Raw genomic sequence first — 25,829 nt, 5'->3', positions numbered from 1 at the left:
GACATGATTGTTAAAGACCAATTTCACTCATAAATGACAAATTCCAGCCCTTCTTTTCCCCCACCCCTACAAAATTCCTAGTTCAAAGCATTTTTTGCAGCATTTCAGAACAAAGTACAATGCAGACAATAGACAATAGGTGCAGGAGTAGGTATTCGGCCCTTCGAGCCAGCAGCACCTTTCATTATGATCATGGCTGGTCATCCACAATCAGTATCCTGTTCCTGCCTTATCCCCAGAACCGTTGGTTCCACTATCTTTAAGAGCTCTATCTATCTATTTCTTGAAACTATCCAGAGACTTGGCCTCCACTGCCTTCTGGGCCAGAGCATTCCATATCTCCACCACTCTCTGGGTGAAGAAGTTTTTCCTCAACTCTGTTCTAAATGGCCTACCTCTTATTTTTAAACTGTGTCCTCTGGTTCTGGACTCCCCCATCAATGGAAACATGATTCCTGCCTCCAGAGTGTCCAATCCTCTAATTATCTTATACGTCTCAATCAGATCCCCTCTCATCCTCCTAAACTCAAGTGTATACTGGACAGAAACAGGCCCTCCAGCCCTCCAAGCCTGCATCAACACATTTTGTCCTTCCATGCTAAAGGTGTCTTCACTTATAGCATCCGTATTTCTCTATTCCCTTCGTATTCATGTATTTTCCCAGGTGCTTCTTGAATGCTGCTATTGTATTTGCTTCCACCACCTTCTCTGCTGGAGCATGCCATGTACTCACCATGCTTTGTGTGAAAACCTTCCCTCACACATCTCTTTTAAATATCCTCCCTGCACTTTGAACCTGTCTCCCCTAGTAATTGACTTCACCACCCTGGGAAATAGCCTCAGACATTCTACTCTATTTATGCCATTCACAATGTTAAACTTTTTATCAGGATGCCGCTCTCCATCCTGCGTTCCACTGAAAACAAACCCAGTCTATCCAAGATAACAGGGTGTAGAGGTGGGTGAACACAGCAGACCAAGCAGCATCAGGCAGCAGGAAAGCTGATGTTCTGGCCTGGACCAATCTTCAGAAATGGGGGAGGGGAAGGGGGTTCTGAAATTAATAGGGAGAGAGGGGGAGGCGAATAGAAGATAGATAAAGGAGAAGATAGGTGGTGAGGAGACAGACAGGGCAAAGAGGTGGGGATGGAACCAGTAAAGGTGAGTGTAGGTAGGAAGTTAGAGAGGGGATAGGTCAGTCCAGGGAGGACGGACAGGTCAAGGGGGCGGGATAAGGCGAAGTGGTAGGAGGTGGGGGTGGGGCTTGATGTGGGAGGAGGGGATCGAGTGGTCCTTCCAGAAAGTAGATAAGGGTGGGTAGGGAAAAATGTCTTTGGTGGTGGGGTCAGATTGCAGATAGTGGAAGTGTCGGAGGATGATGCGTTGGATCCGGAGGTTGGTGGGGTGGTACGTGAGGATGAGGGGGTTTCAGTTTTGGTTGTTATTGCAGGGAGGGAGTGTGAGGGATGAGTTGTGGGAAGTGCGGGAGACACGGTCGAGGGCGTTCTCGACCACTGAGGGGGGAAGTTGCAGTCCTTGAAAAACAAGGACATCTGAGATGTTCGGGAGTGGAATGCCAAATCCTGGGAGCAGATGCGGCGGAGGCAAAGGAATTGGGAATAGGGAATGACATTTTTGGAGGAAGGTGGGTGGGAGGAGGTGTACTTTAGGTAGCTGTGGGAGTTGGTTGGATTGAAATGGATTTTGGTTTCGAAGTGGTTGCCAGAGATAGAAACAGAAAGGTGCAGGAAGGAGAGAGAGGTGTAGAGATGGTCCAGGTGAACTTAAGTTTGGGGTGGAAGGTGTTGGTGAAGTGGATGAATTGTTTGAGCTCCTCTTGGGAGCACAAGGTGGCGCCAATACAGTCATCAATGTGATGGAGGAAGAGGTGGGGTTGAGGGCCAGTCTAGCTACGGAAGAGGGATGTTTCAAAGACATTTTTCCCTCCCCACCCTTATCTGCTTTCCGGAGGGACCACTGTCTCCGTGACTCCCTTGTCCACAGCACACTCCTCTACAGCCTCACCACACCTGGAACTTTTCCCTGCAACCACTGGAAGTGCCACACCTGCCCCCACACCTCCCCCCTCACCCCCATCCCAGGCCCCAAGAAGACTCTCCACATGAAGCAGATGTTCACCTGCACATCTGCTAATGTGGTATACTGTATCCGCTGTTCCAGATGTGGCCTCCTCTACCTCGGAGAAACCAAGCGGAGGCTTGGGGACCACTTTGCAGAACACCTATGCTCGGTTTGCACTAAACAACTGCATCTCCCAGTCGCAAACCATTTCAACTCCCTCTCCCATTCCTCAGACGACATGTCCATCCTGGGCCTCCTGCAGTACCACAATGATGCCATTCAAAGTTTGCAAGAACAGCACCTCATATTTCGCTTGGGAACCCTGCAGCCCAATGGTATCAATGTGGACTTCACAAGCTTCAAAATCTCCCGTCCTCCAACCGTATCCCAAAACCAGCCCAGCTTGTCCCCACCTCCCGAACCTGCCCTTCCTCCCACCTATCCCCTCCTCCAACCTCAAGCCCCACCCCCATCTCCTACCTACTAGCCTTATCCCACACCCTTGTCCTGTCCATCCTCCCTGGACTGACCTATCTCCTCCCTAACTCCCCGTCTGCAATCTCCTTTACTGGCTCCATCCCAGCCTCTTTGACCTGTCTGTCTCCTCTCCACCTATCTTCTCCTCTATGCTATTTTGTGTTCATGTCTCCAAATGATCTATGACAATCCTCCTCACTATTTGCAACTCCACTAATCTTTGTTTGTCTGTAGACTTACTAATTAGACCAGCTACGTTTTCCTCCAAATCATTTATGTAGACCATGAACAGCAGAGGTCTCAGCACTGATCCCCGTAGAAAGCCACTAGTCTCAAGCCTCCATTCCAAAAAGCATACTTCCACTGCTACTCCCTGCCTCCTATAACTGGGCCAGTTCTGTATCCATCTTGCCAGCTCACCCCGATACCATGTGACTTCACCTATGCACCAGTCTGCCATGAGGGACCCTGTCAAAGGCTTTACTGAAGCCCATGTGGACATCAACCGCTTTTCCCTCATCAATCACCTTTGTCACTTCCTCAAAAAACTCAATCAAGTTAGTGAGGCGTGACCTGCCCTGGACCAAACCATGCTATCGCTAATATCTAAATGTGTGTAGAATTTGTCCCTGAGAATCCTTTCCAATAATATCTCTACTACTGATGTGAGGCTCGCAGGCCTGTAATTTCCTGGTTTATCCCTGCTGTCCTTCTTAAACAATTGAACAACATTTGCTATTCCCAATTTCCTCTCCCTTAGGTTTTGAACTCATTCTGAGTATGATTTCCTTTGTAACTTACCAATCTCACCACTGTGATACCTCATTTAATTATCATGATCGTAATTTTGCTTTGTGCTGTTCTACTTGGCCAGCCATTCTTCAGTCATAAATCAAATGTCTAATTGGGTTCTACAGCAGTCTGGGAATAAATTTATGCATGCACTCAAATTCCTACTGGCTTTTAAAGATCATTGCGGTAGAGCACAGGCCCTTCAATCCGCCAAGCCTGTGCTGACATGACATTTCTCTAAACTAAAATCTTTTTGCCTCTACTCTGTCCGTAAATCTCTATCCCCTGCCTATTCATGTATCTGTCAAGATGCTGTAAACGTTGCTTTTACCACCTTTTCTAGCGGCGCATTCCAGGCACGTACTGTGTGCAAAAATACTTGCATCTCACATTTTCTTTAAACATCCCCCTTTTGCCTTAAACCTATTTTCTATAGTAATTAATATTTCTTGCCTGGAAAAAAGATTACGATTAAATATGTCTCTCATAATTTGTAAACTTCAGTCAGACAAGAAGGTGAAGAAAGCATTTGGTATGCTTTCTTTACTGGTCAGTGCATTGAGTATTAGAGTTGGGAGGTTATGCTGTGGCTGTACGGAACATTGGTGAGGCTACTTTTAGAATACTGCAATCAGTTTCTGGTCTGCTATCTATAAGGAAGATGGTGCAAAACTTGAAGGGGTTACAAAAAGATTTACAATGATGTTGACAGGGTTGGAGGGTTTGAGGTATTGGAAGAGGCTGCATAGGCTGGGGTTATTTTCCCTGGAGTGTCAGAAGCCGAGAGGTGACCTTACAAACCTTTTAAAATCATGAGAGGATGGCTGGAGTGAATAGACAAGGCCTTTTCCCCATGTTGGGGAGTCCAAAACTAGAGAGCATAGGTTTAAGGTGAGAGGGGAAAGATTTAAAAGGGACCTAAGGGGCAACATTTTCACCCGGGGGTTGTACCTGGTACACAATGATCTGCCAGTGGAAGTGGTGGAGGCTGGTACAATTGCAACATTTAAAAGATATCTGGTTGGGTTCATGAATAGGAAGAATTTAGAGGGATATAGGCAAATGGGACTAGATTTATTTAGGATATCTGGTCAGCATGAATGAGTTGGACTGAAGGATCTGTTTCTTTGCTGTCCAGCTCTATGACTGTATGAATCTAGGTCACCCTTCAGCCTCTGACATTCAGTAGGAAACAAACTGAACTGATCCAATCGCTCCTCACAGCTAACACCCTCCAAGCCAAGCAACATCCTGGTAACACAGTGTGGAGCTGAAGGAACACAGCAGACCAGGCCGCATCAGAAGAGCAGGAGAGCTGATGTTTCGGTCGGGACCCTTCTTCAGAAAACCTTTTCTGTACCCTCTCCAAAACCACAACACCTTTTTGATAGTGTGGTGACCAGAACTGTATGCACTATTCCAAATTTGGACTAACTAAAGTTCCATACAACTGCAACACATCTTGTCAATTTTTATATTCTATGCCCCAACCGATGAAGGCAAGCATGCCATACACCTTTCTGACTATTTTAAAATTCTGCATATATTTTAAAAAGAAGCAAACTATGATTCTCTTCCATGAATCTAATTTTGGCTTTATCCCTCTTGTTGTGAAGAAGAAACTGTGTGAGCCTAAGTTTTTAACATATCTTAGAATCATGTGTTTTGTATTTTTTTATCTTAGGGAAGGACAGAAATATACCATGTGACTTAATTTGACTTCCAGAAGTTTCTTTGGCATTAGAGCCTGCAGGATATATTACTAGTGTATAGCATAAATTTCAACATATTGATGATGTAATGTACCATGTTTTAAAAAGTGTAAACGTTTACAAGCTTCATTCTGTAGTTTTACGCTTTAGTGACCCTTGTAAAAATATGGATGGATGTATTCTGTTCCTTATTAATTATGAGGGGTTTGCATCACCAAGTTACCTGAACGTCATGCGCTTCAGGAGGCAAATTGAGTTTAAATCTGCAGTGGAAGATCAGCTTCAATCAAAATAAATGTGAGCCAGAGTAGACGTGAAAAAAGAAAATGTGGGTTTGATGCATTAAATTTGCTGATAGCAAATTGTAGCTGGATGAATCCCACAGGGTGTTGTTATGATTGCATTTTCACAGTATGAAACACTTGCTATTTTCAACTGTTTGCCCTTAATGGAGAATCAGGAGCAGAAATGTTGTCCTCGACAGGTAGACTTTCTAAATATTCAATAAAATCTTAAATACTCTTGGGATCAAAAAACCTGTGGGCAGTGAAACAATATGAGATGAGAAGTTACAAAATGATTAAAATAAAGCTGTTTAGATTAACTTGAGCATAGTACATCTTTCTGCCTCTAGTTAATTTAAGTTTTAGTGTAAATATATGAGGAATGAAACTTCCAATCAATTAACATAAGTTTGCTTTGTGCTGTATATTTCCATTAGATAGTGGGTTAGTTAGTTTAGTTGGTTGAACAGCTGATTCATAACGCAGAGTGATGCCAATAGCTCAGGTTCAGTTCCTGAAGATCCTGCCTGAGCAGCCTCATACACGGTCTTAAGTATGTTGACCCTCAAATTAAACTCAACACCAGTCACCTCTCTCTGTTAAGAAGTGGGACTATGACAACTTCATTTTCACCAGATGATTCGTGACAAGCCTTTCTTTTCGTCTGACATGCACCAATTTACTGGACAATAATCTGAATAATATGTCTAACATCTTCCCACAGATTATAAGGCCTCATTAACTGCTACATTTATTAATGAAATGTTAGCAGGATCTAAGACACATTAATTATACAGGGATTCCTGATGAAATAACTGTTTTCCCACTTGCTTTTTTTTTGTTCTTATATTTTTGCTTTAAAGGGCTGGTTTGATGGGATAGTGAGATTGTGTCCCTAAAATCTTCCACCTGAGCAGTAAAATGCATATGCCAAAGTTCACAGAGAGTGCAAATTTTAAATGCAGAAATTTTCGCCATCAATAATCACTAAATGTATGATTACAAAATGCCAAAAGCATTGTCTTTAATCCTCGAGATGCCCTATACAGCCCACTTAATATATTAAATGTTGAAAGATTAAACTCTTGGCATGAAGAAAGTGAATGTTTTGTGAACATATATTTTAGACATGGCTTAATTTTTAATTGTTAGTTGACATGTCTCTTAACCTATTGAATAACTCGCATTTTTGGAAAATGTTGAAATCTATTTTATTACGTAGAAAGTAGCAGGAAAATTGAGGCTTGACGCAAGTCCAGTAGATTAAGGAAAACCAGCAAAATGTAGTATTTTTGATTTTGAAAATACATTTGATGTGGTGCCACATATATGAACTTATGACTTTGGGGATGATAAACATTTATGTATGGAGGACTAGTTAACTAACAGAAAACAGAATAAGTGAATCATTTTCAAGGTGACAAAAATACTTTGGGAACATGGATACAAATCCCAGCATGACAGTTAGATGAATTTAAACTGAGTTAATGCAATCTTGAATTCAATACTGGGCACAGTAATGCTGTCCATGAAACGTTCACCGATTGTTTGAAAAATTTTGTTTTACTTGTGTCTTTTGGGGAAGAAATTCTGCCATTCTTACACTGTCTGGTCTCCATGTGACATCAGACTCACAGCAGTATGCTTGACTTGTAACAGTCCTTTGAAATGTCCTAGCAGGTCATTTAGATTAATGATATTTAGGGATTGGCAACAAATGCTGAACATACCAGTGGCATCTACATCCCATAAGAACATAGAACATTAACAGCACAGTACAGGCCCTTCGGCCCTCGATGTTGCGCCAACCTGTGAAACCAAGCTGAAGCCCATCTAACCCACACTATTCCATTATCATCCATACGTTTATCCAATGACCATTTAAATGCTCTTAAACTTGGCGAGTCTACTACTGTTGCAGGCAGGGCATTCCACGCCCTTACTACTCTCTGAGTAAAGAACCTACCTCTGACATCTGTCCTACATCTATCACCCCTCAATTTAATGCTATGTCCTCTCATGCTAACCATCACCATCTGAGGAAAAAGGGTCTCTGTGTCCACCCTATCTAATCCTCTGATCATCTTGTATGTCTCTATTAAGTCGCTTCTTAAGCTTCTTCTCTCTAACGAAACAGCAATAAGAAAATTCTAAATGAAGAGAGACTGCGAAATGCAGTCTTACAAATGGAGCTGGGTACATGAATCACAAATGTCAACATGCAGCTTCAGCAAGTTAATAGGAAGACAATTGGATTTCTGACCTTTATTTCAGGCAGAGAGGTGGGGTAGTATAAAAAGAAGGGACATCTTGGTAAAAAGATCCAGGGCATTGCTGACACTACACCTAAATATACTGTATACAGTTCTGGTTGCCTTACTTTAGGAGGGACATATTTGCACTGTTGGTAATACCAGAGAAGGTTCAAGGGGCTGATTTCTGTGGCAGAAGTTTGTGGACTGAGGAAACATTGAGCAAGCCTGTCCTAGCTTTATTGGAGTTTAGACGAATGAGAGATAATACTATGAAAACAAATAAGATTCTGAAGGGTCTTAACAGCGTAAAAGCTAAGTAGATGTGTTCCCTTGTGGAAAAAAACAAAATAAGAGGCCTCCATTTATGAAAGAGTTGAGAAGGAGTTTCTTCTCTCAAAGTAATTAGTATTTGGAATTCTCTGATGTAGAGAGCATTGGAGGATGGATCATTAAATATGTTGAAGGCCAAGCTGGATGGATTCTTAACCAACAAAGTCATGGGCTACGAGGGTCAGACAGGAAAGTAGAGTTAAGGCCATAATCAGATTTTATCTGGCAGAATGCACTTAAGGGGTCAAACGAAATAATTCTGCTCCCATTTCTATTGTTCTGTTAGCACGTTGTTACTTATTTTGTGACCATCCTTCATTTTTCATTTTCGCCCTTTGCTGCAGCTCTACTTGCAACTTAAGATTTAAAACAAAAACACTCTTGACTGTTTTTGATTGTCATTCATCTGACCTCTTTAGCATCAATACCAGTCGATATAAATTGAATAAAAAGTGAACTAACTTGTCTTTAATCTTTGCAATTGACCAAAGTGAATTCTTCAACCTATTTTTAAATGTACTAAACGGAAACAACCTTTCTCAGTATCTGGTGAAAGTTGCGACATTTACAACATTATTGACCAAAAGCAAAGAAATCCATTTATTCTTCAATAGGCAGTGAATAAGTTTAAGAAATATCCATAATTCTAAAGAATCTTGAAATTACAGGGAAGCTACTGATCTTTTTTTCATGTATTTTCTCCTTTCTCCATTTTAAAATGTAAGTTTGGTAAGTTTTGGAATTAAGATTGATTGTTCCATTTAGAACATTGAAACATTGAAATTTCTCATGGCATGTTGACATTTATTTCCAACCGTTGTCCATCGTGGCCAACATGTACAGGAAAACATAGCAATGTTCAAAAACATCTTCAGTCAACACCAGACCTTTGTGACCTTCTCAGAGTCAATAGTGTGGAAATATATAAACAGCAATTGCAATATTATTGTTTCAGCTTTGTTTGGAAATGAATTAAAGCAGCAGCAAAATATAATAATTTGGTGTGTACATTTATTTTAAATACTAGATTTGCAAGAAATGTGAAATCCATGTTTACTTAGGTGCCCTTTTCCAGATCTGAAATTTCTAAACCACTCTTCTTGCTTTAATTGTTTCCATGGAAATATTGAGCACTCATCAAAAGCTGAACCACTTGTGTGGTGTGCACCTGAAAGTAAATTATCATGCAAGTTGACATGGGAAACTCCATCATCTTGAATATCAGCAACCACTTTCTGACCTGTGTCGAATAAATTATTCTTGCTTTCTCAGTATTTAAAAAAACATTCTTCTTTTAATTGCCCCACATGTTAATTTGTTTTCGAAATTGCTTGATAGATCCAAGCTAAATTAACTTGTAGGTTATTCAGTCTCTGGGGCACTTTTATTAACTCAAAGAATGACAATCAGTTCTATTTGGTTTTGTACTGATACTGGTGACTTTCACCTTTTCCAATGGATCCCCAGAGCCAAAGATAGGAGCTAGCTCAGATGTTGAATAATTGTTCACCGTATTTTGGTTGCACTTAACCAGAAACAATTGTTAACAACTTTGAGGTTGATTTCTTCTGCTGGATGTAAAAGCTTGTTGCCGTTAATGAATTTTGATGGTGAAATCCATTTTACTGGTGTACTTATACAATTTTAGCTTTTTGTATTTCACTTTGCTTAGCTTATCAATGACAAGTTTGTCAGTGGGTGTTTAATCAGGTGTTAGGGTATGAAAAGGAGACACTGCTGTCTTCTAATTGCCAACCGATCAAAGCCTATGCAGAAAGCTGCATGAACGGCCTTTCTGCCCAGATGCTAATTGACAACATTCTAGCCCCATCACATTGCTGCTGGTATTCACCCTGTGATAAATAGGGAGTTGCCACTTGCATACCCAAGAAACCGGCTTCCAGGGTATGATCCCTTGTTCAAGGGCACTTATTGTCCAATTGAGTGACCTGGCATCAGGAATGGGACAACTCAATGAGAGGAGTACTCTGCTTTTTCTTCTGACCTCCATCCATCCTTGTTCAACTGCGGTTTGAGTCCCCATTTATCCTGTGCATCTCCTTGCAAGCTTTACCAACAGCAGACATGACTCTGAATCTATTGGCATTGGAGAGCTGCCAGCTTTGCAGAGGGTGGGGTTTCTACTACTGGGGCCCTGAATCTCAGGGAAGACCTGACACTAGCCAGTTAAAGAGATAATGGGAACTGCAGATGCTGGAGAATTCCAAGATAATAAAATGTGAGGCTGGATGAACACAGCAGGCCAAGCAGCATCTCAGGAGCACAAAAGCTGACGTTTCGGGCCTAGACCCTTCAGGGTCTAGGCCCGAAACGTCAGCTTTTGTGCTCCTGAGATGCTGCTTGGCCTGCTGTGTTCATCCAGCCTCACATTTTATTAACTAGCCAGTTAAATGCTTGATTGGAGCTTAAGTCTGGTGGGCCGTCTCCAATGGAGGCAATGTAGAGCCTACATTGGTTCTCTTGCCAGTGGGTGAGACATCTTCTGCTAACACCAAATTCCACCCATAGTGTTTGTAGGCTAGTTTGTGCACTGACAAGTATGTAGCGTTTATGGTAGATTTAAAGTGACTTCCTTCTGACTTCTTAAGAAGACTGATTGAACAGAATTGTGCACTATTATTTTATTTAGGAGCGTATGATCATTTTCAAGTTCCAACTTGCATGGGTCTGCGGTGTGCCCTGAGGCATGATATTTTGGAAGATAGCCTCCTAATTGACCAGCTTGGTGTCTGTGCCTCTGCTAAGAATGATGGGCCAATTTCTGAGGCTGAGTTGGCAATTTCCCATTCAGAAAACCCACAGAAAATACTGGCTTGCAGCCACATGGGTTGAGGTGAGCAATAAGGTGGCAAGCACAAAGACAGCAAAGATACCTCAAGGATGAGCTACCCTCTGATTATGTGCTATGTTGTTAAAAAGTTACAGGGACACAACTGTCAGTACAGAGGGGCAGCTGTTCCACAGGTCTGTAGCTGTGGCCCTCTGGCATCCACTGCTGGCCGGTGGGAGGAGAAGGTCAATAAAATAGGCCTCTGGGCTTGGTACTTGTGAGAGTCTGCTCCATGTCTGAGAAGATCTCATCCTCCTCAGACCCTTAATTGATCTTTAAAAGCTGCCTGTCAATACTGCATAGTTAGTTGATTCTGTTGTTCATGCGTCTCTTCCAGAATCACCTGGATTGGGAATACATTGATACTCTAATCTGAAATTTTGCTTTGAGGTGCCCCTTTAAATCTGCTTCGCAGAACTAGGAAGATTCACCTTTTAATTTCATCCAAATGTGACAGAAACAAGTATTTTTGTTTTCTCGTGAGACAATGATGTTTGGAATGTATTGTGAACATGAACATGGATAATTTTCAGCTTGTAAATAATGTTTTTTAACAGCATTAACAACAACCAAATACACTTAACTAAATTCATGAACTGTGATTTTTCTCATTGTGTATCAGTACACATATGCTTTAGATTACAAGGACTGAAATGGGGTCTGAATTTCATGACATTTGGCACTAAATATACTTTTTTTTTCCCTTTAGGAATCTATGGACCAGAAAATTGGGTCGCATCTTACATGAACTGTTCTGGCATCAAGCAGTCCCCAATTGATATTGTAGATCTGAAGAGTCATGAAAAGGATATCTTGCAGCAAATCAATCTTGAGGGATTTGAGATTGAGTCCTCGAATAGGACTTGTATGAAAAACACTGGAAAGACAAGTAAGTTTGTTAGTATGGATGGCCAATGCTTTTCTGGTCATTTAAACTACCATCAAATATTTGGGGACATTTAAATGAAACTAAGCATGAAAAAGGCAGTATGGTAGGAAGCTAAAACGTCACAAAATATTGCATTCTTCAAACTATGTCATGATAGTGATATCCTCTACGGGTACTGTGTTATATGTTATGTGGTCCTAAATTTGCATTGCTGAATCACTTCAATGTGTTTCATAAAATAATTGCAACTTCATTTGCCATAGAATCCACCCGTTCGTAGGGTGGGTGATATCCTGAACTCTGAAGGTGCAATTATAAATAGCTTTGTTTAAGTATAATTTATGTAAGTGAGCCTTCAGCAGCAGTTTAAATATCAATTTGATTTTTTGCCAGCGACCACTGCTCACCCTAGTGACTCAGGAAACCAGTCTGCAGACAATTGGGAGCAATGCTTCCGGCAGGCATGTTCGTTGTTACAATTCAGGTTTCCTCCTAATACTCTGAGCTCAAGTGCACAGCAAAAAGGCTGTTTCCCACAAGCAAAGCTTTAGTCTCGTATGAACTGAAACTTGAAGCATTTTTCAGAACATGAATGGGATAGCATGCCAGAGAATTTCTTTTCTCTCTGCAAGGGTAACTGTCTGGACTGTTCAACCTGTTGTACTGTCCACAAGTGGTGATTATTTCGCTGCAAGAATGGATTGTTCAGATTAAAACTAGGGGTTGAATTTTCACTCCCGAGGCTGGTGTGCAGAGTCAGGAAAATTCTTCTCTCGCCAATCCGACTTGACAAAATAATTCATTGAGATGTGTTCTATTTTTACTCCAGCGTAGGGGTTAACAGGAGTCAGATCCTATTCTCTCACACAAACATTGTGGAGGCAACCCAAAGGGGCAGCCAATTGTTAAGTTTAAAAGACCTGTTTCATTACTCTGGGACTTTGCCCATCATGATGAATCATGATGAATACATGATAAACTTGCCCCATGGGAAGTTACCTCTTATGAACATGGGTAGGGAACAACAGGTAACAACTCCTTAAGAAAAATATTCTCAGATGTTAAAGATCACGTTAAGTATCCAGAAGCATTATGGAAAACTAGTAGCATACATTAATGAACAGCTTGAGTCACCAAATTAGTCACCAAGTGCAAAGATGAAACACGCTTGAATTTTTGCTGGAATTATGCTTCATTGATGGTTCAGCAGTTGGGATTTGACTAGTTTTATCTCTTCTCTTAATCTATAGGCTTAACTACATTAAAAAAAATTAAATGATGTGATATCTGATTGTTAGGTTTCAGAAAGTTAACAATGCAAATGTAGAAGACTGGCTGGGACAGATACCTCATTCCAATCAAAAACATAGCTTTTTCTCTGGATTTTTATTTAATCTCTCTGCAGTTCAGCGGTGGGGACGGAGCACAGTGGCTCAGTTGTTAGCACTGCTGCCTTACTGTGCTAGGGACCCATGTTCAATTCCACCCTCAGGCAACTGTATGGAGTTTGCACGTTCTCCCCCTGTCTGTGTGGGTTTCCTCCTACAGTCCAAAGATGTGCAGGTTAGGGTGGATTGACCATGCTAAGTTGCCCATAGTCTTTAGGGATGTATCAATTAGGTGGGTTATGAGGGATGACTGTAGGTGGGATGCTCTGAGGGGCAATGTGAACTCGTTGGGCCAAAGGGTCTGTTTTCACACTGTAGCAATTCTATGCTGATGATGATCTGTTTTCAACCCAATCAACATAACTTTCATCCTCACCTTTCAGGCACAATGTTAGTCTAGCTTAGATTTTGTTTTCCCAGTTGGATATGAATTAAGTGAAATTCAGGCAATTTCACAATGAGTTGTTCATTACCTAAATGATGAGGATGAAAATGACCCCTTTATTTCAATCACTGGGTAATTTATTTTTAAATCACATTCTCTGATGTACTGCAGTCAGATATCATTGTTGCCCATGCAAGGTGACAATATTTTTGTAGGTGAGGCTGATACGCAACACTGTTCAGAGTTCTACATTGCCTCTAACTTTGTCGCTCTGCCTTGACTACTTTGTTGCTTAGGTAAATGGGAGAAATTAATGTGTTTTGACTCAGACCAAGTGTCAGTAACCCTTTAAGAGATATGCTAATAATATCATCACTGCATCATGGCATGTGACCTGCTGATAAGAAGATCTTAGACTTCATCTTGACTAGGATCAGTTGAAACATGGCATGCTCCAAGAAGCAGGCTGCTCTCTGTAACTTAATGGCTTGATTTTCGTCCAGACACTAAAGTGCTTGTAAACATAATATTTGGTACTTATATAATATATATTTGTCAGCTATAATATGGGTTCTATGGATTCTTGAATAACACTGTATTCACATTTAATTTTGTATGTTCTATGGGGTAGCATAAGCATTGCTGTACCAGATAAAATACCCTGCTGGAGGTGAATTCAAAGTAATAAAGCCAACATTATATATGCAACATTATTTATCAGAATGTTGTATTTTCGATTAGCTCTGAAAATTTGTACAATTTGGATGAAACATAACCTCACCGAATGGAGTTATGAACTGAGTAATTAATCAATTGGAAATGCAACTTTTCAGATTCCTTACTAATCTTTACATTATTAGTAACATTTGTTCCATTCTTTTGTGCTTGTTTTGAGGAAGTGGCATGACATGACAAGAAACTAAGTTCAACTGAGGCCGAAATGTTTGAATTTTTGAGACATTAATAGGAATATTCCTCAAGTATTTATAGCAATTTTCAGCAAATATTGATGCAAATCTTTTGCGGTCTTGAAGTAGTGTCCTTTGAAATAAGACAAAATGTACAGTGCAGATGCAATTGCCACTGAAAGTTAATATTATTTTGTATTTGAAATTAGTCAGGAAGTGTAATTGCTGAAACCGGCTTTAAGATTTCACACTTGGTCAGAACTGTAATTTTTTGTGGCTTAGTGAAAGGAAATATGTGGCTATGTTTGGCTGTGTTACCCTATTTACTTTGTAGCTTGATGATCCTTGTTAAAATAAACAAGACAACACGAATATTGTTCTAAGATGGACACACTATCTAAATAAATGGTGCTGAAACTCTAGCTGTAGCTTTATCCCCAAAATAACACAAATACCTGTTGGTAGAATTTGACATATTTGGATTTTGGCATGCTGCAATTCAAACCCCTCACTCCTGCTTTGTTCATGCCAGTGATATGATCATGCTTTCATTAACTTGTAAAGAAAGTCAAGCCCTCTGCCTGTGGGCAATTATTTACTTGGTACTTTTGAAACTAGATCTATGAGATAAAAAGAACACTGTCAATAGTATCAAGAGCTACTGTTGCCGTAGCAGAACTACTTTTGTGACGTACTGTAAATGTGCCAGAATGATTCTTAAAAATGCCACAGCAGAGCAATGAATTATCATTAACATTTTATATTCTACCTGATAATGTGGACATGTGCACCAAGGTTCCTGTGATCTTCTGTGTTTTCTAGAGTCCTGTAAGTCATCATGTATTCCCTTGCTTTGTTTGTCCTGCCCAAGTGCATCACCTCACACTTATCCAGATTGAATTCCACTTACCACTGATCAGCCTAACTTACCAGCCCATCTATATCCTCCTGCAATCTAAGGTGATCCTCTTCACTATTAACCACCCACCAATTTTCTTAACATCTGTGAACTCACTGATCAACCCTCCTTCATTCAAGACTTAATCATTTATAATCACACACAGCCCTGCAAAACACTATTGGATATAGGCTTCCTGTCACAAAAGCACTCCTTGGCCATCAACCTCTACTTCCTGCCAATCCACCAATCTTAGATCCAGTTAGCCAAATCTCCAAAGGACTCTAACCTTTGCTGTCATTCACCCATGTGCAACCTTGTCAAAAGCCTTGCTGAAGCCCAAGCAGTTTACGTTGAATGCATGCCCTCATCTATACATGTGGTTATCTCTTCAACAAATAGTCATGTTGGTCAGACATGACTTCCCATTAACAAAGCCATACTGACTGTTCTTGATTAATTACTGCCTCTTCAAGTGCAGATTAATTCTGTTCCTCAGAATAGCTTACAATAGTTTCCCCACCAGAGAGGTTGGATTGACTTGCCTGCAGTTTCCTAATTTATCCCTTGCTCCCTAATTGAATAATGTAACCATATTTTCTGGAAATTTTCTGAAAACACTTCAGCAGAGAGAGATAATAAAATGTGAGGCTGGATGAACACAGCAGGCCCAGCAGCATCTCAGGAGCACAAAAGCTGACGTTTCAGGCCTAGACCCTTCATCAGAGAGGGGGATGGGGTGAGGGTTCTGGAATAAATAGGAAGAGGGGGGGAGGCGGACCGAAGATGGAGAGAAAAGAACATAGGTGGAGAGGAGAGTATAGGTGGGGAGGTAGGGAGGGGATAGGTCAGTCCAGGGAAGACGGACAGGTCAAGGAGGTGGGATGAGGTTAGTAGGTAGGAGATGGAGGTGCGGCTTGGGGTGGGAGGAAGGGATGGTTGAGAGGAAGAACAGGTTAGGGAGGCAGAGACAGGTTGGACTGGTTTTGGGATGCAGTGGGTGGAGGGGAAGAGCTAGGCTGGTTGTGTGGTGCAGTTGGGGGAGGGGACGAACTGGGCTGGTTTTGGGATGCGGTGGGGGAAGGGGAGATTTTGAAGCTGGTGAAGTCCACATTGATACCATTGGGCTGCAGGGTTCCCAAGCGGAATATGAGTTGCTGTTCCTGCAACCTTCGGGTGGCATCATTGTGGCACTGCAGGAGGCCCATGATGGACATGTCATCTAAAGAATTGTCTTGCCACTTCAAGATGTCTGAAGGTGTTTTTTTTAATGGCAACAAAGCTACATGCATTAATTTTTGTATCCCTATTCATTAGTCATCACATCCTGAAAATGCACAGTTCCTGTACAGCACTCAATCACCCAATATATTCCATATTTTGTTTTATAGAGTTCCAAAATTACAGTGTAGTGATCATCCCTCTCCCACTGTCATCAAGCCTGGATACCAACTCAGGTTCAACTCTGGTTCCAATAATGGAAGCAGCGGGCAATAGACAGATCTAAAGCAATCCAAAAAGCAACTGATCAGATTTAGACTCTGCAATCTTGCCACATCCAATTGTGAAAGGCTGTGGACAATTAAAAAGTTAACTTTGAGGTAGAGTCTCTACAAATATGCCCATCCACAGGAGCCAATATATCAGTGTAAAAGACGAGGTTGAAGTATTTGCACCGAACTTTGCCAGAAGTACCAACTGAATGATCCATCTTAGTCTCCTTCCAAGATCTTGAGCATCATGGATGACGATCTTCAACAATTTAACTTACTCCGTGCAATATCAAGTAACAGCCTAAGACACTGGATACTGCAAAAGCTTAGACTGTGAGGATATTGTGGCAATCATCCAGAAGACCTGGGTACCAGAACTTGCCACAACCCTACCTAAGCTGTTTCAGTACAGCTGCAACACTCATCTACCTGATAATGTGGAAAATTACCTAAGTATGTCCTGTGTACAAATAGCAGAACAAATTATGCAAGTTATTGCCTCGTCAGTCTAATTCCAGTCATCAGCAATGTGATGAAGGGGGTCATTCACAATGTCGAAGACAGCACTTGTAAAGGAATACAGAGGGTCACTGGTCTATGAGCATTGACTTACATATGCTCATGTTTATGAACATGATCCCATGCATGGTTGTAACTTTGAAGACCCAACATACAAACATTTCCTGTACTTAAAAATAGCCATTTTGCATTGTTCAAGATCTGACTTGCAAATGATGTCTAGAACAGAACCCATTCACAAACCAGGGACAACCTGTATCCTGTTCATTCAGTTTGTGTTCCTGACTAAACTCCAGACACAGGGGGAAGAGGTGCTGCCCTTGACGTCAATGAACCATTCAACAGAGTACGGCCTAGTAAAATTGGAGTTGATGGGAATCAGGAGGAAAATTTTCAGCTGCCTGTGGTAATATTTAGCACAAATGTAGATGTTTGTGTTTAGGTCAATCATCTTGGCCCAGGACATCATCATGCTAAGTGCTCTTAAGAGTAATATGCGAGGCCCAACCATCATCAGCTGATTCATTAAGACCTTCTGTCCATCTTTAAGTTAATAGTGGGGATGTCCGCTGATAATTGCAACATGTTCAGCATAATTTGCGACTCCCCAGATGTTCAAGCAGTCCATGTCCAAATACTGTAAGATCTGGAGAATAACCCAAGTGCCTAACAATGACCATCTCCAATAAGAGATATCTAAATGTCATTCCTTGATCTCTAAATCCTCCACTATCAACACCCTGAGGGTTAGCATTGGCTAGAAACTGAACTGAACCAACCAGCACAAATACTGTTGTTACAAAAGCAGGTAAGATTTCTGCAGTGAATAACTAACTTCCTGTCTATTGAATATGTTCACCATCTACAAAGTTACAGTCAGGAGTATGGTAGAATACTCTCCAACTGCCTAAATGTGTTATCTCAAAATGCTCATAAAGCTTAACACCATCCAGGACAAAGCAGTGTGCTTGATTTCTACCCCAACCACTGATAGCAGACTTTTCAACTTGTAAGATACACTGTAATTAATGACCAAAGCTCTTCTACAGCTTCTTCTAAATGCACAACCTCTGCCAATTCGATGAACAAGCGAAGCAGACACCTGGGAATGAAACCACATGCAAGTTCCCCTCCATGCCACAAGCCATTTAATTTTGAAATAGATTACTATTTCTTCACTGTCACTGGGTCCAAATCCTTTCTAACAGTACTTTGGATGTGCCTATACCCCAGAGATTGCAGTAGTTGAAAAAGGTAGCTAACCATCACCTTCTCCAGGACCATTAGGGATGGGCAATAAATCCTAAAACAAAAAGGTAGTCTCAATCATCAACAAAGTACAAAGCTAGAAATGAGACGCGAAACCAGATCCTGTTGTTAAATTGTACTGAAAATGGTTATGTTGCAGTTGATTATACAGAATAATATATTGTAATTTAATAATTCTGAGAACATTGGTTCTGTTGCCTCAAAATTATCCTTTTAATGATTCATCTAGATCAGAAAAATTATGGCAAGTGGTCTAATCAATTATTGATTTTAGATTTAAAAATGGATGATCTGAAAGTAAATCTCATTTATGAATGGGATGTGTTAAAACTATAGGTTTGCCGAGTATACATTTTCAGTGCAACTTGGCAACTTGCCTCCAGTCCTTTTCTGGCATTTTTTTGGACATCTGGGTCTAAATTTGTAGGTGGCATCTTCGTTGTATATATGTTTCACAGTTGTTCATAATCTTAATACCTGTGTGAAACATAATATTTTGAATCTTATTATTTTCTTAGTATTCATTGTAGTCCTGGATAATTTCTTAGTCTGGCCTTTGTTTGAAAGGGTAGATGGAAGGTCTCTTTATCAGTCAATCATTCTGCTAGCTTTCGTTATTCATTTCTCAATGGCCTTTTATAAACGGGATATAAATGTGTTTATTTCTGTGTGTGCCTGATTGCATTGTTTATTTTCATGGTGGTTTAGAATGCGATCCTTTAATGTTTCATGGATATTTTCTATGGTACTTCTTACTTTCAATAAGTGCTTTCTTATAAGTGCTTTACTAAAACATTCAGTGGTATTTTTCTGTTGCTAAGATAACAGTGTTGCTGTAAACTTAGCTGAAAATGCTAATTGCTGGTCAGTGTCCACAGTTGACTTACTTTCTTATTTATTTTTTTAAAATGAGTCTGATTAATAAGATCACAGCTTTTCCTCAGCTGCATCAAATGGGTGCACTTTTCTTTCAAATGTTTTTTGGAGCATGATCCAGAAATTTGAAGTGATGTGTGACTGACACAAAATGCTGAATTTTCCACAGTTGTTGGAGCCACACGTGAGTCCTGATCTGATGACATTTGTCTCCTGTCCACTTAAGTGATCATCTCAAATCTTGTCAATCAACAGATCACCTCTAGGCATCCTGTCCACTTAGGAAAGAAACTTGGGCTGTGTAGTCAGGAGGGTCAGTTAGAGTGCTAGGATAAATGGGCACTGCTTAATGTAGGTGGGAGAACATGAGAAAACTGTCTGATGGTCAGCAAGGATGGGGGGGATATCTTCCTCGGATTGTTAGTGGCAAGGATTTGGCCTACTGACCTCCTCAGCTCTGGCAGGGGCATTTAAAAGTGGCATTGATGACCTCATCAGCCTGTTGCCACAAGGCTACCTCTCAGAAAGCTGGTGGACTGGTGCTGAAATGGAGAATGGAGCTGGTCTGATCACAGGAACACTTCAATCTCCATTGGACAATGGATCCTAATTTGGCTAATTGTCCTATTGGAACTGGGTGCTGACTTTCTTTCCCCCTGCGCCCCTCCCGCCCCACCAATCCCTAAAAGATTCCTCAGAAGTGGACATCCCAGTGCAGCTTCTCATTATTTTCCCTGCCATCCCAGGCCCCAAACCATCTCCAGGAACATTCAGCCCATTGTTTCTTGGAAGACCAGCGAGATATCTTCCATCAGCATTGTGTGCACTTCCAATGTAAGGCGAAAGTGTGCACTTTTACACTGTCCAACTTAGAACACTGTATTAGGGTCACTGATTTATTTTCTTTTCTTTCATAGGATATGAGCATCACTGATAAGGCCTGCATTTGGCCGAATTGCCCTTTTACTATGGTTGAATAAGTCAAATAGCAGTTTTGCAGTGATAATTTTGAGCTGGCATGAGGAAGCTGTGGGAACTGCAAGCATCACGAACAGTGGAGCAAATGGAGTGATGGATACCCAGAGTAGAATTTTAAGCAGTGGATGTGGACTGTAAGAATCAATATGTTCTTGGAGCTAACTGCAGATTGGACACAATGGTCTGTATGATTTGCATAAATCCCTAAAATAAATTGGAGGTGAATTCCCCTTTATGCATAGCTCTTTTGTACACAAGCTCATTGGCAGGCTGTTTTTTCTACATCTAACAGTTCCGGCTGCATGTCTGTCAGCTGCTGTTGATAGATAGCCTTAACTTTAGAAACTGAATCCTGTGCAGTATGTAGCCTCACCCTCCAGAGAACTGGCATTCCAGTTTCTCTAGAACTGTGGTCAGGGATTGACCACATGAATGCCTTGCTTCTCAAGAGCTAACCGTAACCTTCAGAGGAGAAAATTAGAAAAAGAAAATTGATTCAGATTTTGGCACATCTTTGGGGTTGCCTGTGACTTAATCATTTCATTTTCTGAGACTAAAGTTTCATTCAGATGACCATGTGGCCACGGTTGCTGCAAGGATGAGGATGTTACCACTCATTAGGTTGTGTCATAAAAATGGCACCTAAAATATAGTATGTCGTCCTTAAATCTGGAGAAGTAACACTAGGTATGTGTGTGGAAGCATTATCTTGCAAAACACAAACTATTTAGTCTGAAGTGCTTCCGAAGAGGTTTCTAATGTAAGTATTAGTCAAGCATTCACATCTTGTAGAAATGTCACTGGGGGAATGTCATCGTCTCCTTTATTAAGAGGACCCTGCATTGATACATGTGCCAAAAGGTGACCTCCGAAGATATGTATTTGCACATGCCATAGGGAGAGCAAAATGCAGCCTGAAGGCAGCTTGAGAAAGTGGTATTTATCTGAAACCACTCTTCTTTCTCTAATGCCAACTCAGAAGCTCTCATCGGAGGCTTTAAGGATATGACCAAAACAATTAACTGACACAGGAGCTCATTGATGTTTTAACTAGTTAATTTAGAAAAAAAATCACAAAGAGGCTGAAAACACTCACCTGAAAAATCCAAGGGCTTTCAAGTTCCTCCAATCATTTGTTCTGCCCAAGGCTCTTTTAGGTTTTAGATATTTTCTAATCAACCTGTTCACAGATGTTTTTGCACAGCTCTGAAGCACAAGGGACTTGAACTCGGTCTCCTTACTAATGGTTTAACATGGTGCTGTTGAGGTCTACAGCAAAGGAAAAATGCCCTTCAGCCCATCAAGTCTGCGCACATCGTCAGCTACCATCTAAATATTCTAATCTAATTCTCCAGCACTTGGCCCATAACCTTGTATGCCTTGGCATGGCAACTGTACATTTAATAAGCACCATACCTGGCAGCTAAGGAATGTAGCTCTCTCCTGCCCTGTTTAGTATAGAGTTATGAAAGTTCCACCTGCTTTGGATGGTATCTTTAAATGCCATGTCTGACTGAGAACTCAGCCAAGTCTGAGGTGAGCAGGAATCTTCTTCTAGCCAGATTTTGTGGAATTTATCATGCTAATTATGGCTAAAATAAGGATGATAGCATTGGAATTAAGATTAGCTATGTTATCGTTTTGACCTATGTAGGTTACATAAAGTGTAGTAAACTGCAAGATTTGTCTAATGTTAAGGCTGTCAATTTTGTATGAAAAGCCTGGAGTCTTCAGGAGATGTAGATAAATTTCCAGGACGTTCTTTATGAAATGCTAGAGAGCAAGGGTGTTCACAGACATTTTCTTACAATTTTCTTTCAACATTTCTCTTTATCACAAATAAAATCGTTGGAAATTTGTAATGGGGAAGCTGTAAATCTGAGAATCGAGCATCATCCTGTTGGGTAAATGAGTCTTTTTGCTCGCCAACTCCTATAGAACGGCAGTGTATCACAAGGATGGGTGCACTGGCTAACTCATGGCAGGACCAGTTAACGTAATGAAATCTCCAAAAGTGCATTTAATTGCAGTTGGAACCTTAGCTAATGTACACTTTCGCAACAGACACTCAAGCAATGATAAGAGTTTTAAAATAAATGCAATGGCTCTGATTCAACTGTGGACCAGTTTTCAGTGTGTGAGATTTGGGGCAAATTCCCATTTTTTAATGGTTTGAGGGTGTGTGTTAAATGGTGACATACATCACCCACCTGCCAATCACCGGTTTAAGACTGATAGGCAGAGCATAGATCCAGTGATGAGAAGATAAATACTTTTGCTTCTCTTATCATGGGATATGGTTGTGAAGAAGCAGTATTGACAGCCCCTCCCCGTCCTGGCAGCCAGATTGCCTTGATTTACCAGTCAGAAAAGTGGTGAGTTAGGACCATAAAGTGGATATTATTTAACTATTGAAGGGCCTTAATTGGTGACAGGGTCAGAAGGAGAATTAATAGGGTGAGTTGATCATCTCTCTTCATGTATAGGAAAAGAAGTATCTTGGCTTTCACTTTGTTGCAAAATTTACCTCCAGCAGAAAAAAAAACGGCCTGAGAATTTTTATCTTCTGGTAATCATTTTGTATGTTGCTGGCTGACTTTTCAGGTCCAGCCTCTAACATATTCTGTGCTAAGACCTGAAAGATGGTGGGATCAACCATCAGGCTGAGCTGTGTAAGGCCTCTTTGGAAGGTATTTGTGAGATTGCGCAATGGATGACCTAAAAATCCAACTGCAGCCTAAAATAATACCCTTTCAGTTCTGAGGCCTATTTGGATGTAAGATCACTCTTTGAGGTTTACTATTTTTTGTGGACCTGTTATTTCACTGAGTCTGTCAGGAAACTCAGCACATTTCTTGCTGTGCTGTTTGAGTAAAGACTGCAATTAGGAACCAACAAGCACGTAATGAAATAGACTGAATTAACATTCATCCTTGTTGTCTGCTTGGTGGACAAGGTTAAAACATTTCATCTCCATCAGGTTAAACATAAGTTTGTGACCTGCGTAATTTTAAATGCTGGATAAAAATCACAGATAAAATTAAATTTTCCTGCAATAAACTTGTGACTGACCGAAATTGAAAAATGTGAAATCATTAAAAATTGTATACACTTGATTGAAGCTGGCAGTTGTTCTGTGCCTTTGCCAAAGTATGATGACCAAAATAAATTTAGTGCAAACAGAACAGAACAGGAATGGATCTACTTTGTCTGTGTTGACCAAGAAGCTGTTTTGAACAAATCTCAGCTGCCTTGCTAATAGCGAGAAGTTGGAAATTGCTAAGGCAAGCAACAAACTACTTATTTGCTGAGACTAAGATTATTTTTTCACATTTAGTCCAGATGAGACAGTCAGTAATGAACAGCATTGTATGTGTATCTCCAGAAGTACATAAGGAGTTTGTATTGAGGCCCAAATGGTTGAGATTCAATGTGCAGGGCCCTTGGTTTACCCTGAACCTGTTCGGTAGGGATCACTTTCACCATAGTAGTTCAAAGCCTGCCACTTGATAGATGGTGTTTGTACGAAGGAACATGTTAATGACTTCTTGTGTTTCCCATTCCGTGATCCAAAGGATGTCTGCTGGTAGAACTTGCTCAAGAAGGTTGCTCCATTTAGGTCTCTAAAATCGAAGATGAGCAGTAGGTCGACTGAGCATGTCATTATGACATGGTAAATGAAGTGAATTCAAGTGGTTTCAAGCAGCTTGTGGGTTTTTCTCAGTCGGCAGATGTGTGATGTGTGCTCAGAAGCTGAGGCTCGGGATGTTGAGCAGCAGATTCCAGTTATGATGTGTGGAGTTACACTCAATTGACTGACAGCAAGATGTGCATGTATGATAAATCTTTGCCAACCAAGTGCCCAGCTGTGGGGTTCGGTTAGCTCAGTTGGCTTGCTACTTGGTTTGTGACGCAAAATGATACCAACAACATATGTTCAATTTCTGTGCTACTTGAAGTTACCATGAACGTCCTGCCTTCTTAACCTTACTTTTTGGCTGAGGCGTGGTAACCCTCAGGTAAACTCACCACCAGTCGTGTTTCAGTAGTGAGAGGGCAGCACTTTGGACCTCTGGGACTATGGTGACTTTGCCTTATTCTGCTGAGCAGTAAGGTAGGACATGTGCTGATATCTGCACTGTTGGCAGCATGTTGGTTGAAGTGCCCATTTAGATCCAGTGAACGTATAGGAAGTAATTGTGTTTCTTGTGTGAAGAAAGTTATATCACTTTTATACATATATAATAATATCAGTTTTGGAGTTGGGACTTCAAAATATTTGCAAGTGGATGTTGATGGAAGCTTTTTTTCTTGCACAAAATGTTCAAAGTGTTCTTTTAAGATGGTGATTGAATCTGGCATTTTGTTAGAGAGCAGGTGACAGTGAACCCCTGTCGTGTTATTTGAAAGATGTTTATACTATGTGTTTGTAATAGTACAGAGCTGTGTTTACTCTCCCCAAGTTCAGAAGATCCAAAGTCAGCAAGATTTACTTTTTAAAAATTCAGTTCAGAAGACCAGTGTTGAGTTTCGAAGCTGGTTTAGTTTCTCACCTAGTTCAGGCAATAAGTCATTTGAGTAGAAGGTTTAGCTTGTAAAATTTGTAAATGAGGAGAGTTTGCATAGAACTCTACAGGTCAGTGGAACTGAGAAAGTTTAGGCTCTCAATTCAGCAGGTCTTGGTGAAAGGTCTTCACAATCCATGACAAGCAAACTATCAGCCATCAGGAAAGTGTCGCCTTTCTATTGATGCTGAGAGACTGTGGCTAAAGTGGTAGAATGCATTTCCAACAGCACCGAGCATTCTGCTGGTCTTGGCTTTCCAAGGCAGCCACCACCCTGTCTGTGGAGGCATTTAGGAGTAAGCATGTTGGAGACAGCTCAGTACTCCTAACATTGTTTGCTTTGATGTGGAGATCTCAATGTCCCTACAAGAACAGTCAGGGAGAGCTCCTGCATTTGGAGGATCTTCTCATATGGTATGGTTGCTCTTGTCCTTTTCATTTTCTGCTTTCTTCATGTATTTTCTTGTTTTCTGCCTGAGTTCCTTTCAACTTTACTTATTTGTTTTTCTTGTTATGTCTTTTGCTTTTTACAGATATAAAATGGAGATAATAACTGAAAGGTTGAATTCGGCGGTCAGAATCACCAGTAATTCTGTAGGATGAACTTGGGGTGTATGATGTAGTCAACATTTTGCTCTCAGTGGCTGTATTCTCATTCCATGTTCATTCACTTTCCACCTACACCTTCGTTTTCTTCCAGCTCCTCATTCCCTTTACTGCCCCTATCTCCTGTGTTTAAATTTGCTTCACTGTCATATAGCTCTCCTTTAATCACCCGCTTCATACCCACACCGACACTCTTTCACCATCCCCACCAAACAGATCATGAAAGGCTGAGAGAGATAATGGGAATTACAGATGCTGGAGAATCCGAGATA

General features: G+C 40.9%; 1 protein-coding gene across 2 annotated transcripts in view; it reads left to right on the top strand.

Moving 5' to 3' along the window:
- The window catches only part of LOC125460192 (receptor-type tyrosine-protein phosphatase gamma-like), a 693,348-nt gene that overhangs the window by 317,172 nt on the left and 350,347 nt on the right, over positions 1 to 25,829 (top strand). For both annotated transcript variants that reach the window (XM_059649945.1, XM_048547332.2), the window contains exon 3: positions 11,493 to 11,672. In XM_059649945.1, the coding sequence (XP_059505928.1) occupies positions 11,493 to 11,672 (180 nt within the window). The remainder of the gene's footprint in view (positions 1 to 11,492; positions 11,673 to 25,829) is intronic.

The sequence above is a fragment of the Stegostoma tigrinum genome, chromosome 11, assembly GCF_030684315.1.
Source record: "Stegostoma tigrinum isolate sSteTig4 chromosome 11, sSteTig4.hap1, whole genome shotgun sequence".
Lineage (NCBI taxonomy): Eukaryota > Metazoa > Chordata > Chondrichthyes > Orectolobiformes > Stegostomatidae > Stegostoma > Stegostoma tigrinum.
Note: the sequence above shows the minus strand (reverse complement) of the source record. Positions and strands in the feature narration are given on the sequence as shown.